Source organism: Argentina silus, assembly GCF_951799395.1.
Source record: "Argentina silus genome assembly, chromosome: Y".
NCBI classification, from domain to species: Eukaryota; Metazoa; Chordata; class Actinopteri; order Argentiniformes; family Argentinidae; genus Argentina; species Argentina silus.
Window position 1 is genome coordinate 2,367,099 of NC_139654.1, and position 14,512 is coordinate 2,381,610.

Sequence of the window (14,512 nt, forward strand, 5' to 3'; positions counted from 1 at the left end):
TCTGCCAATATTCACAGGTTACGTCATATCGCTGAGTCTACCTTTAACAACGGATAGAGAGTGTGGTCGGGTAAACACGGTCTTCTAAACACAGTATGGTAAACACAGTCTGTTAAACAGTGTATTAAAGATGAGGCAGTTTACAGACAGGTTTGTCCACTAGATGGAGCAGAGAGCGGATTGGACCACACATCTTCTACCCTATTAGGACGCGGCTCTTGGTCAGGGTCAGGCAAAGGTCAGGGACATCCTGGCTCCAGAACTGCCTCCGGGTCAGAGGTCAAGCGGCTACAGTCCTGGACAGGACACCTTCCAGAATGACAACGTGTCACTTCATTCAACACAAAGGCAACCTGAGGACCGACACACACAACCAGGATTCAGACGGGCATGTGTAACAGAGCTGCAGACTGCTGTATCATATGATGCGGTGAGCTGATGTGTTTAACAGCTATCTAACACACTCTTACCTAATTGATGGCGCTCATCGCCATGGTGATGAAGCTGTGGCTGTGCTGCTGCAGAGATCGCCGTCTCCTTCTATTCTTCACCCCGGAACATGTCTGTGGGAGAGAGACAGTCAGTGAGAGGACACTGTGTCTGTGTGTGTGTGTGTGTGTGTGAGGAGTGATGGCTCCTGGCCTACCGGGGCACAGTTCCCGTTCTTCAGCACACACAGGTGGATGTTGCAGTGCAGGAACACGTACGAGGATTTGCCAGAGAACTGGAACATTCTGAAGGAGAAGCGGGTGGCGGAGGAGTCACCGTTGGTCAGAATGTTCACCGTGCTGTCGGCAGGGTTGGCACACCTGGGACATGGACACACAGGACACATGTGTCAGAGCAGCCAATGTGTACCCATCTATGTGTCTGACAGTGTGTGTGTGTGTGTGTGTGTGTGTGTGTGTGTGTGTGTGTCTCACCCTTCCTTGATGATGTCCCAGCGCACAGTAGCATTTGAGGAGCTTTCAGGCGTGGCCCAGCAGGCGTCAGTCACCATGACGATCTTGCTGTCCAATCCGGTGGTGTTTAGGGACAGGTAGAGCTTCTGGTCCAATCGGACGGCTGCTGAGTCGTTGAGGGGCTGGCTGAACTCGGCGTCGTAGAAGGCTCCCATGGTGAGTTTGTAGTTCCATTCTCCAGAGGACAGGTTCTTGCTCACAGAGCTGGTGAGTTTCAACAAATGAACCAACACACACAGTCAACAAACCTCAAACTCTCCAAATACCAACAGTGAAACTATCAGTCCATGGCTCGGAGTGTGGATGAGGATCTGGTTCTCATGGGCAGCGTGTCCAGTTTGACTGCAACGCTATCGCTAACTCTCCTAGTGATAACACTTAGCCTAGCCTCACCCATAACCCTCTGACCAGACGCTATCGCTAACCCTCCTAGTGATAACACTTAGCCTAGCCTCACCCATAACCCTCTGACCAGACGCTATCGCTAACCCTCCTAGTGATAACACTTAGCCTAGCCTCACCCATAACCCTCTGACCAGACGCTATCGCTAACCCTCCTAGTGATAACACTTAGCCTAGCCTCACCCATAACCCTCTGACCAGACGCTATCGCTAACCCTCCTAGTGATAACACTTAGCCTAGCCTCACCCATAACCCTCTGACCAGACGCTATCGCTAACTCTCCTAGTGATAACACTTAGCCTAGCCTCACCCATAACCCTCTGACCAGACGCTATCGCTAACTCTCCTAGTGATAACACTTAGCCTAGCCTCACCCATAACCCTCTGACCAGACGCTATCGCTAACCCTCCTAGTGATAACACTTAGCCTAGCCTCACCCATAACCCTCTGACCAGACGCTATCGCTAACCCTCCTAGTGATAACACGTAGCCTAGCCTCACCCATAACCCTCTGACCAGACGCTATCGCTAACTCTCCTAGTGATAACACTTAGCCTAGCCTCACCCATAACCCTCTGACCAGACGCTATCGCTAACTCTCCTAGTGATAACACTTAGCCTAGCCTCACCCATAACCCTCTGACCAGACGCTATCGCTAACTCTCCTAGTGATAACACTTAGCCTAGCCTCACCCATAACCCTCTGACCAGACGCTATCGCTAACTCTCCTAGTGATAACACTTAGCCTAGCCTCACCCATAACCCTCTGACCAGACGCTATCGCTAACTCTCCTAGTGATAACACTTAGCCTAGCCTCACCCATAACCCTCTGACCAGACGCTATCGCTAACTCTCCTAGAGATAACACGTAGCCTAGCCTCACCCATAACCCTCTGACCAGACGCTATCGCTAACCCTCCTAGTGTGTCGGACGAAGTAGTTTCCTGGTTTGTTTGTTTTTTCAACGTAACAAGCTGTATTTCCATCAACGGTAGCTTTAGTGACGTTCAACTTCCTGCCTCGTAAAGTTGTTGGTAACTGAGTTAAATGGATGTTCAGAGTCGCTTCCCCAACACTGACGATACCAACCTTGACCTTGTTTTAATGCTGTGAACTCCTCTGGCTGGAAGATATTCTCTCCCGGTAATGTGCATCACATTACACATGTATTACCACAGTGAAAGGCCTGGGTGACCTCACACACACACACACACACACACACACACACACACACACACATACACACACCTGTCTTTGACCTTGATGCCCAGGGCCATAGATTGGGAGGTGTCCTTGGTGTAGGCGCAAGAGAAGTCCAGGTTGGTCTCGTCCATGCGGTGGATGGCCATGGAGGAGTTGTAGTTCCTCTGGACGGAGTTCTTGTAGATGATGTGAGTGTTGTTGGACTGTGGAGAGGGGAGGGAGGGGCTTCACTCACTGAACCCCAGCCTGGTTAGAACCCCAGCCTGGCTAGAACCCCAGCCTGGCTAGAACCCCAACCTGGCTAGAACCCCAGCCTGGCTAGAACCCCAGCCTGGTTAGAACCCCGACCTGGCTAGAATCCCAGCCTGGTTAGAACCCCAGCCTGGCTAGAACCCCAGCCTGGCTAGAACCCCAGCCTGGCTAGAACCCCAGCCTGGCCAGAACCCCTGGTTAGAACCCCAGCCTGGTTAGAACCCCAGCCTGGCCAGAACCCCTGGTTAGAACCCATAAACATCTATGGATGTTTGATGTGTGTTTTGGTACCGTGAGCAGAGTGCCGCAGCTGTGGTTGTGGTTGTCGAAGCGGTACACCACAACGCCCTTCTCTAACATCCCGATGCAGCTTGGGTCGTTGAGGTGCAGAGTCTTGTAATCAAAGTCTGCCTCAACCAGACGACAGCGTTCCAGAGACAAGCTGGCAGAACTCCCACTGCAGCTTGTTAACGGATCTTTAAAGAGAGGCGTGCACACACACACACACACACACACACACACACACACACACACACACACACACACATGCACAGAGAGAGGTTAATCAAGAAAACACACACACACATATACAAATACAGGTAATCAAGAAAACACACACACACACACACTGTTCAAACACATTTAGTAGAGTGGTCACACAGGGTTTGGGATAATGCACATACCAAAAGGACCCCTCTCCTTGACAGAGTCCAGGTAACTACGGCGACAGAGGCAGACAGATTCACCGTTCCTCTCCCCACAGAACTCATGGTCAGCACAGTCCATGTCCAGGCAGGGGTCTCTGGATGCTGAGGGAGGGGGAGGAGGAGGAGGGGAGGAGGAGGAGGGGGAGGTGGAGGAGGAGGAGGGGAGGAGGAGGAGGTGGAGGGGAGGGGGGGAGGTGGAGGTAAGGAGGGGGAGGAGGAGGTGGAGGGGAGGGGGAAGGAGGAGGTGGAGGGGAGGAGGGGGAGGAGGAGGAGGAGGGGAGAAGGAGGAGGAGGAGGAGAGAGAGAGAGAAGGGTTTGATAAGCAGACAGAGTAACATTAGAAATCACACACCCCCTACCGCACACACACACACACACACACACACACCCCATACCACACATACACACACACACCCTACCGCACACACACACACACACACACACACACACAGGCGACCCAAACAGAATGGATGCATCGAGAGGAAACATTGAGAATGTGACTTACGACAGTTGGCCTGCGTCCTCCACTTGTCCAGCTGTCCGTCAGAGAGCAGGCAGGCCATGGCGTAGGCCTCCATGGAGGAGCAGAGGGTGCGGTCCACCGGGCCGTGGCGGCACAGGTCAAACACGCAGGCCTCCACGTACGGCCCTGGGGGGGTGGAGTCATGGCAGGCGGCGAAGGGGCCGCTGCTATCGGCCATGACGCCACACAGCTGGTTGACCTTCTCAGTGCAGTTGGCTCTCATGTCAGTTGTTATGTTGGCAGCACAGCTGTGGAGGAGCAACACACACACACACACACACACACACACACACACACACACAGGAGCAACATGGCCCGGGGTTCGAGGATATATCACTTGGAAGTGGGGGTGAGTACATCACTCAGGACTGTGTGTGTGTGTGTGTGTGTGTGTGTGTGTGTGTGTGTGTGTCCTGGATTGCTACTCTATCATAACCTGACAACATTTACCTTGTTGAACCGTAGTTGCTGTTCTTCCACTTCGCCGGGTCCCCGCTGGAAGCACCGTGCGAACAGACGCCATCCAGCGGACGAACTCCGACCTTCCAAATGGCCAGGGTGTCGCCGTTGTACTCGAAGGTGGTGTTGTACATGCTGAGACGGACGACCACCATCCTGTCACTACTATTGACAGACACGCCAGAGGCCACCTCAACGGTCGTGGACACGTTCACCTTCGTTCCGTTCACCTACAGCCAAGGACCAGGCAGGGAGATATGGTGAATCTGCCCAGTTACACACACACACACGCACACACTCTCTCTCTCACTCTCACTCTCACACTCACACTCACTCTCACTCTCACTCTCACACACACACACACACACAGAGGGCGGTTGGTTCTCACACCTTCAAAGCAAACAATTTGGTGTTAGTTATGAGAACCTCTCTCTTTGCACCTCCCAGACTAAACAATTTAGTGTTTGTTATGGGAACCTTTCTTTCTGTGCTTACTGTATGATCCCATCCCCCCACGGGAACCACACCTTCCAGACTAAACAATGTCTCATATCTTCTCACAGACCCCATATATAAAGCCTTCTTTGTGCCTTGCTCATTTTACTCTGTGAACACAATGTACAAGCGACTGAGAAGGCGACTGTCTGTCAGAGAGGCTCTGGACCATATTTTCGATGATGGAGAGGAGATGGAAATTGAACCAGAGATAGAGGAGGACGTTTCCAATTGTTTTTTTACCAGAATCAATTGAGAAAACTTTACTGGACATGACAAACTTGGAGGGGAGGCGTGTGTTTGGGGACAAGTGGAGAGAATTGGACAGGGCAGACCTCCAAGCCTACATAGGTCTATTGATTCTGGCAGGACTATACCGGTCAATAATAATGATAAGAAAAAGAAGAATAAGTATGAGCAATAACAATAGTTAGACTCTCACTGAACCACTCAATATTTCTTGTGAAACAACACAGCACAAGTCCAAAATGCATGGAGGTGACTAGCAAGCTAGCTAGTTCAAGCTAAAGCTAACAATGCTACCATTGCTACCAACTGACAAAGTGTCATGCCATTATAAAGACACATTTGTTGACTATGTGTCTACTGCTGTAAAATGTAATTAAACATCACATACCCGCTTTCGAAGTCGCTGTCCTCCCAACGTGAGCCCTGCAAAAAAGAAAACAAGAACAACAACCTGTGGTAGAAACGTCTGCCCCCAGTCCGCGATCGTGAAGAGGAAAGCGACAGCGACTTCGAAGAGGGTATGTGACATTTAATTACATTTTACAGTAGACACATATCTCACAAATTGTGTGTACAATGATTATTTTGCCAGTTAGAAGCAATGATAGCATTGTTAGCTGCTAGGTGGCTAAGTAACCCGTTGACAGTGTCTATGGGCATTGCTAAGAGTTACCTTTAGCTTGAACTAGCTAGCTTGCTAGCCAACTCCGTGCATTTTGGCAAGGCATTTTGGCAAGGCATTTTGGACTTGGTGGAGGCCTTGGCTGTGCTGTTGGTGGACGTTGAGCAGGGTGTGGTCGTGGAGGATGTGCCACTCATCCTTGAGGATGTCCACGATGTGCAGAGCATCTTAGAGGTAGCTACAGTCAATCACACGGCTACTGTATGAACTAGCTACAGTCAATCACACTGCTACTGTAAGAACTAGCTACAGTCAATCACACTGCTACTATATGAACTAGCTAAAGTCAATCACACTGCTACTGTATAAACTAGCTACAGTCAATCACACTGCTACTATATGAACTAGCTACAGTCCCAATGCTACTGTATGAACTAGCTACAGTCAATCACACTGCTAGTGTATGAACGACAGTAGCTAGTTCATACAGTAGCAGTGTGACTGACTGTTGCTAACAGAAACATGTAGTTAGCCTGTGCTAGTAGAAACATGTAGTTAGCCTGTGCTAGTAGAAACATTAATGTGTAGTTAGCATGTGCTAGTAGAAACATGTAGTTAGTCTGTGCTAGTAGAAACATGTAGTTAGCATGTGCTAGTAGAAACATGTAGTTAGCCTGTGCTGGTAGAAACATGTAGTTAGCATGTGCTAGTAGAAACATGTAGTTAGCCTGTGCTAGTAGAAACATGAATGTGTAGTTAGCCTGTGCTAGTAGAAACATTAATGTGTAGTTAGCCTGTGCTTGTTGAAACATGTAGTTAGCCTGTGCCAGTTGAAACATGTAGTTAGTCTGTGCTAGTAGAAACATGTAGTTAGTCTGTGCTAGTAGAAACATGTAGTTAGTCTGTGGTAGTAGAAACATGTCGTTAGCCTGTGCTAGTAAGAACATGAATGTGTAGTTAGCCTGTGCTAGTAGAAACATGTAGTTAGCATGTGCCAGTAGAAACATGTAGTTAGCCTGTGCTAGTAGTAATATGTAGTTAGCCTGTGCCAGGAGAAAAATTTAGTTAGCCTGTGCTAGTAGAAACATGTAGTTAGCCTGTGCCAGTAGAAACATGTAGTTAGCCTGTGCTAGTAGAAACATGTAGTTAGCCTGTGTTAGTAGAAACATGAATGTGTAGTTAGCCTGTGCTAGTAGAAACATGTAGTTAGCCTGTGTTAGTAGAAACATGAATGTGTAGTTAGCCTGTGCTAGTAGAAACATGAATGTGTAGTTAGCCTGTGCTAGTAGAAACATTAATGTGTAGTTAGCCTGTGCTAGTAGAAACATTAATGTGTAGTTAGCCTGTGCTAGTAGAAACATTAATGTGTAGTTAGCCTGTGCTAGTAGGAACATTAATGTGTAGTTAGCCTGTGCTAGTAGAAACATTAATGTGTAGTTAGCCTGTGCTAGTAGAAACATGAATGTGTAGTTAGCCTGTGCTAGTAGAAACATTAATGTGTAGTTAGCCTGTGCTAGTAGAAACATTAATGTGTAGTTAGCCTGTGCTAGTAGAAACATGTAGTTAGCCTGTGCTAGTAGGAACATTAATGTGTAGTTAGCCTGTGCTAGTAGAAACATTAATGTGTAGTTAGCCTGTGCTAGTAGAAACATGTAGTTAGCCTGTGCTAGTAGAAACATGTAGTTAGTCTGTGCTAGTAGAAACATGTAGTTAGCCTGTGCTAGTAGAAACATTAATGTGTAGTTAGCCTGTGCTAGTAGAAACATTAATGTGTAGTTAGCCTGTGCTAGTTAGTAACGTTCATGTGTAGTTTGCCCATATGCCTGAACTCGTAGAATAGAATAGCTTTTATTTCTCAGGTGGAATTACAAACTGCAAAGTCCGTTCAACAAGTCATATTGTTGTAAAATAAACCTGTAGTACATTTTGATTAATGGAGATGACAGCAGGAGTTCCCTTTATAAAGCCTTTATTACAGACAACAGAGAGAAGAGAAAATGACTTGAGTTTGAGCTGGTCCACTTGGCCTGCTGGCCGGCCGGGTGCTTCAGGGAACTCAGATACACAACACCACAACACCACCCTAACCTAACCTAACCTAACCTAACCTAACCTTAACCTAACCTTAACCTAACCTAACCCTAACCTTAACACAAACAGGCTTCCACATGTTGGTTAAAGTTACACATATAGTCAGAACGGTCTTTTACTGTTCTGAATTACTGATTAACACACAGTTATCATATATATATATATATATATATATATATATATATATATATATATATATATATATATATCAGACTATTACTCTTAGCAGTAGGTTTTTAAGCATTATCATTAAAACATTCAATCACTTGCCTTTTTACTTAAATCTAAATCTTCATTGTCCGAAGCAAACAATGGAATAGTATTCTCTTCCTGATGATGCCTTTTTACCGGGTGACCTCATTCTTTTGACATCTCAAACTTAATTTAAAATGTTCTTAAACACCAAATATTCTTACTTAGTTCATATTCTTTCAATGCCAAACATTCCTTCATATTTTAGTTTGTATTCTCAGACATTCAATGTGCAAATTCAAGTTTGGATTTAACTTGCCTGCCCCCATGATTGATAGATTAGTGCTTACATTAAACCAGCTACTATTATTATAATAATGTCTTGTCAACCCTCACACCATCATCATAAACTTCACATCATAACAGCAACCTTCATTCAATACCAGTTAGCATCCAATCAAAGTCTCCTTCTGCATTTTACTTCCTACTCTTTGAAAGTCAATCCATTTCTTCATCTTCCAATCGATACTCTCAAACTTTCACTGCAAACATGAAGGCCACTGTTGCGTTGCATGTTCATATACATATTTCCCACCCTGATTGATCGACACAAAGAACACAGACACAGAAAAGCATCCCTTCAGAAATCCCAGACACCGATATAAGATTCAGTTAAAGGTAGACTCAGCGATATGACGTCACCGCGGGACGTTGGTTGACTTCAGCGATGTTTCAGATTCATCCGAGCAACGGACGTTTCACTAATGATGGATTCCATTGGTGCACGAGCACGACAGTGGCAGATGGCCATGTGACAAACGGGCTGGCGAGGGAATTGTCTTGCCTTAGGCTTCAACGATCTCTGCCAATATTCACAGGTTACGTCATATCGCTGAGTCTACCTTTAACAACGGATAGAGAGTGTGGTCGGGTAAACACGGTCTTCTAAACACAGTATGGTAAACACAGTCTGTTAAACAGTGTATTAAAGATGAGGCAGTTTACAGACAGGTTTGTCCACTAGATGGAGCAGAGAGCGGATTGGACCACACATCTTCTACCCTATTAGGACGCGGCTCTTGGTCAGGGTCAGGCGAAGGTCAGGGACATCCTGGCTCCAGAACTGCCTCCGGGTCAGAGGTCAAGCGGCTACAGTCCTGGACAGGACACCTTCCAGAATGACAACGTGTCACTTCATTCAACACAAAGGCAACCTGAGGACCGACACACACAACCAGGATTCAGACGGGCATGTGTAACAGAGCTGCAGACTGCTGTATCATATGATGCGGTGAGCTGATGTGTTTAACAGCTATCTAACACACTCTTACCTAATTGATGGCGCTCATCGCCATGGTGATGAAGCTGTGGCTGTGCTGCTGCAGAGATCGCCGTCTCCTTCTATTCTTCACCCCGGAACATGTCTGTGGGAGAGAGACAGTCAGTGAGAGGACACTGTGTCTGTGTGTGTGTGTGTGTGTGTGAGGAGTGATGGCTCCTGGCCTACCGGGGCACAGTTCCCGTTCTTCAGCACACACAGGTGGATGTTGCAGTGCAGGAACACGTCCGAGGATTTGCCAGAGAACTGGAACATTCTGAAGGAGAAGCGGGTGGCGGAGGAGTCACCGTTGGTCAGAATGTTCACCGTGCTGTCGGCAGGGTTGGCACACCTGGGACATGGACACACAGGACACATGTGTCAGAGCAGCCAATGTGTACCCATCTATGTGTCTGACAGTGTGTGTGTGTGTGTGTGTGTGTGTGTGTGTGTGTCTCACCCTTCCTTGATGATGTCCCAGCGCACAGTAGCATTTGAGGAGCTTTCAGGCGTGGCCCAGCAGGCGTCAGTCACCATGACGATCTTGCTGTCCAATCCGGTGGTGTTTAGGGACAGGTAGAGCTTCTGGTCCAATCGGACGGCTGCTGAGTCGTTGAGGGGCTGGCTGAACTCGGCGTCGTAGAAGGCTGCCATGGTGAGTTTGTAGTTCCATTCTCCAGAGGACAGGTTCTTGCTCACAGAGCTGGTGAGTTTCAACAAATGAACCAACACACACAGTCAACAAACCTCAAACTCTCCAAATACCAACAGTAAAACTATCAGTCCATGGCTCGGAGTGTGGATGAGGATCTGGTTCTCATGGGCAGCGTGTCCAGTTTGACTGCAACGCTATCGCTAACTCTCCTAGTGATAACACGTAGCCTAGCCTCACCCATAACCCTCTGACCAGACGCTATCGCTAACCCTCCTAGTGATAACACTTAGCCTAGCCTCACCCATAACCCTCTGACCAGACGCTATCGCTAACCCTCCTAGTGATAACACGTAGCCTAGCCTCACCCATAACCCACTGACCAGACGCTATCGCTAACCCTCCTAGTGATAACACTTAGCCTAGCCTCACCCATAACCCTCTGACCAGACGCTATCGCTAACCCTCCTAGTGATAACACTTAGCCTAGCCTCACCCATAACCCTCTGACCAGACGCTATCGCTAACTCTCCTAGTGATAACACTTAGCCTAGCCTCACCCATAACCCTCTGACCAGACGCTATCGCTAACCCTCCTAGTGATAACACGTAGCCTAGCCTCACCCATAACCCACTGACCAGACGCTATCGCTAACCCTCCTAGTGATAACACGTAGCCTAGCCTCACCCATAACCCTCTGACCAGACGCTATCGCTAACCCTCCTAGTGATAACACTTAGCCTAGCCTCACCCATAACCCTCTGACCAGACGCTATCGCTAACCCTCCTAGTGATAACACATGGCTAGCCTCACCCATAACCCTCTGACCAGACGCTATCGCTAACCCTCCTAGTGATAACACGTAGCCTAGCCTCACCCATAACCCTCTGACCAGACGCTATCGCTAACCCTCCTAGTGATAACACGTAGCCTAGCCTCACCCATAACCCTCTGACCAGACGCTATCGCTAACCCTCCTAGTGATAACACTTAGCCTAGCCTCACCCATAACCCTATGACCAGATGCTATCGCTAACCCTCCTAGAGATAACACGTAGCCTAGCCTCACCCATAACCCTCTGACCAGATGCTATCGCTAACCCTCCTAGTGTGTCGGACGAAGTAGTTTCCTGGTTTGTTTGTTTTTTCAAAGTAACAAGCTGTATTTCCATCAACAGTAGCTTTAGTGAAGTTCAACTTCCTGCCTCGTAAAGTTGTTGGTAACTGAGTTAAATGGATGTTCAGAGTCGCTTCTCCAACACTGACGATACCAACCTTGACCTTGTTTTAATGCTGTGAACTCCTCTGGCTGGAAGGTATTCTCTCCCGGTAATGTGCATCACATTACACATGTATTACCACAGTGAAAGGCCTGGGTGACCTCACACACACACACACACACACACACACATACACACCTGTCTTTTTTGACCTTGATGGCCAGGAAGATTTTCTTGATATAGGCGCAAGAGAAGTCCAGGTTGGTCTCCATGCGGTGGATGGCCATGGAGGAGTTGTGGTTCCTCTGGACGGAGTTCTTGTAGATGATGTGAGTGTTGTTGGACTGTGGAGAGGGGAGGGAGGGGCTTCACTCACTGAACCCCAGCCTGGTTAGAACCCCAGCCTGGCTAGAACCCCAGCCTGGCTAGAATCCCAGCCTGGTTAGAACCCCAACCTGGCTAGAACCCCAGCCTGGTTAGAACCCCAGCCTGACTAGAACCCCAGCCTGGTTAGAACCCCAGCCTGGCTAGAACCCCAGCCTGGCTAGAACCCCTGGTTAGAACCCCAGCCTGGTTAGAACCCCAGCCTGGCTAGAACCCCAGCCTGGTTAGAACCCCAGCCTGGCTAGAACCCCTGATTAGAACCCCAGCCTGGTTAGAACCCCAGCCTGGCCAGAACCCCTGGGTAGAACCCCAGCCTTGCTGGGACATCTATGGATGTTTGATGTGTGTTTTGGTACCGTGACCAGAGTGCCGCAGCTGTGGTTGTTGTAGTCGAAGCGGTACACCACAACGCCGTTCTCTAACACCCCGATGCAGCTTGGGTCGTTGAGGTGCAGAGTCTTGTAATCAAAGTCTGCCTCAACCAGACGACAGCGGTCCAGAGACAAGCTGGCAGAACTCCCACTGCAGCTTGTTAAAGGATCTTTAAAGAGAGGCGTGTACACACACACACACACACACACACACATATACACACATATACACACACACACACACACATACACAGAGAGAGGTTAATCAAGAAAACACACACAAACATATACACACACAGGTTAATCAAGAAAACACACACACACACACACACACACTGTTCAAACACATTTAGTAGAGTGGTCACACAGGGTTTGGGATCATGCACATACCAAAAGGACCCCTCTCCTTGACAGAGTCCAGGTAACTACGGCGACAGAGGCAGACAGATTCACCGTTCCTCTCCCCACAGAACTCATGGTCAGCACAGTCCATGTCCAGGCAGGGGTCTCTGGATGCTGAGGGAGGGGGAGGAGGGGAGGAGGAGGAGGGGGAGGTGGAGGAGGAGGAGGGGAGGAGGAGGAGGTGGAGGGGAGGGGGGAAGGGGGGAAGGTGGAGGTAAGGAGGGGGAGGAGGAGGTGGAGGGGAGGAGGAGGAGGAGGGGAGGATGAGGAGGAGAAGGAGGAGGAGGAGGAGGAGGAGAGAGAGAGAGAAGGGTTTGATAAACAGACAGAGTAACATTAGAAATCACTCACCCCTTACCGCACACACACACACACACCCCAAACCACACATACACACACACACCCTACCGCACACACACACACACACCCCAAACCACACATACACACACACACCCTACCGCACACACACACACACACACACACACACACACACACACACACACACACACACACACACACACACACACACACACACACACAGGCGACCCAAACAGAATGGATGCATCGAGAGGAAACATTGAGAATGTGACTTACGACAGTTGGCCTGCGTCCTCCACTTGTCCAGCTGTCCGTCAGAGAGCAGGCAGGCCATGGCGTAGGCCTCCATGGAGGAGCAGAGGGTGCGGTCCACCGGGCCGTGGCGGCACAGGTCAAACACGCAGGCCTCCACGTACGGCCCTGGGGGGGTGGAGTTATGGCAGGCGGCGAAGGGGCCGCTGCTATTGGCCATGACGCCACACAGCTGGTTGACCTTCTCAGTGCAGTTGGCTCTCATGTCAGTTGTTATGTTGGCAGCACAGCTGTGGAGGAGCAACACACACACACACACACACACACACACAGGAGCAACATGGCCCGGAGTTCGAGGATATATCACTTGGAAGTGGGGGTGAGTACATCACTCAGGACTGTGTGTGTGTGTGTGTGTGTGTGTGTGTGTGTGTGTGTGTGTGTGTGTCCTGGATTGCTACTCCATCATAACCTGACAACATTTACCTTGTTGAACCGTAGTTGCTGTTCTTCCACTTCGCCGGGTCCCCGCTGGAAGCACCGTGCGAACAGACGCCATCCAGCGGACGAACTCCGACCTTCCGAATGGCCAGGGTGTCGCCGTTGTACTCGAGGGTGGTGTTGTACATGCTGAGACGGACGACCACCATCCTGTCACTACTATTGACAGACACGCCAGAGGCCACCTCAACGGTCGTGGACACGTTCACCTTCGTTCCGTTCACCTACAGCCAAGGACCAGGCAGGGAGATATGGTGAATCTGCCCAGTTACACACACACGCACACACTCTCACTCTCACTCTCACTCTCACTCTCACTCTCACACACACACACACACACAGAGGGCGGTTGGTTCTCACACCTTCAAAGCAAACAATTTGGTGTTAGTTATGAGAACCTCTCTCTTTGCACCTCCCAGACTAAACAATTTAGTGTTTGTTATGGGAACCTTTCTTTCTGTGCTTACTGTATGATCCCATCCCCCCACGGGAACCACACCTTCCAGACTAAACAATGTCTCATATCTTCTCACAGACCCCATATATAAAGCCTTCTTTGTGCCTTGCTCTCATTTTACTCTGTGAACACAATGTACAAGCGACTGAGAAGGCGACTGTCTGTCAGAGAGGCTCTGGACCATATTTTCGATGATGGAGAGGAGATGGAAATTGAACCAGAGATAGAGGAGGACGTTTCAAACTCTTTTTTACCAGAATCAATTGAGAAAACTTTACTGGACATGACAAACTTGGAGGGGAGGCGTGTGTTTGGGGACAAGTGGAGAGAATTGGACCGGGCAGACCTCCAAGCCTACATAGGTCTATTGATTCTGGCAGGAGTATACCGGTCAATAATAATGATAAGAAAAAGAAGAATAAGTATGAGCAATAACAATAGTTAGACTCTCTCTGAACCACTCAATATTTGTTG

The 14,512-nt window shown here is 48.8% G+C and overlaps 2 protein-coding genes across 2 annotated transcripts in view; both read right to left on the reverse strand.

The window, feature by feature from the left end:
- The window catches only part of LOC310823911 (tripartite motif-containing protein 16-like protein), a gene marked incomplete at its 5' end in the record, with an annotated part of 288,284 nt that overhangs the window by 28,659 nt on the left and 245,113 nt on the right, over positions 1 to 14,512 (reverse strand). The gene's annotated exons all lie outside the window — the stretch shown is intronic.
- LOC310823602 (alpha-tectorin-like) lies at positions 24 to 14,104 on the reverse strand (the record flags this gene model as incomplete). Its single annotated transcript, XM_083696490.1, has 9 exons — positions 24 to 41; positions 647 to 809; positions 924 to 1,166; positions 11,552 to 11,697; positions 12,094 to 12,278; positions 12,499 to 12,624; positions 13,105 to 13,370; positions 13,567 to 13,805; positions 14,081 to 14,104. 9 exons carry the CDS (start codon positions 14,102 to 14,104, stop codon positions 24 to 26), a joined length of 1,410 nt encoding a protein of 469 aa, XP_083552616.1.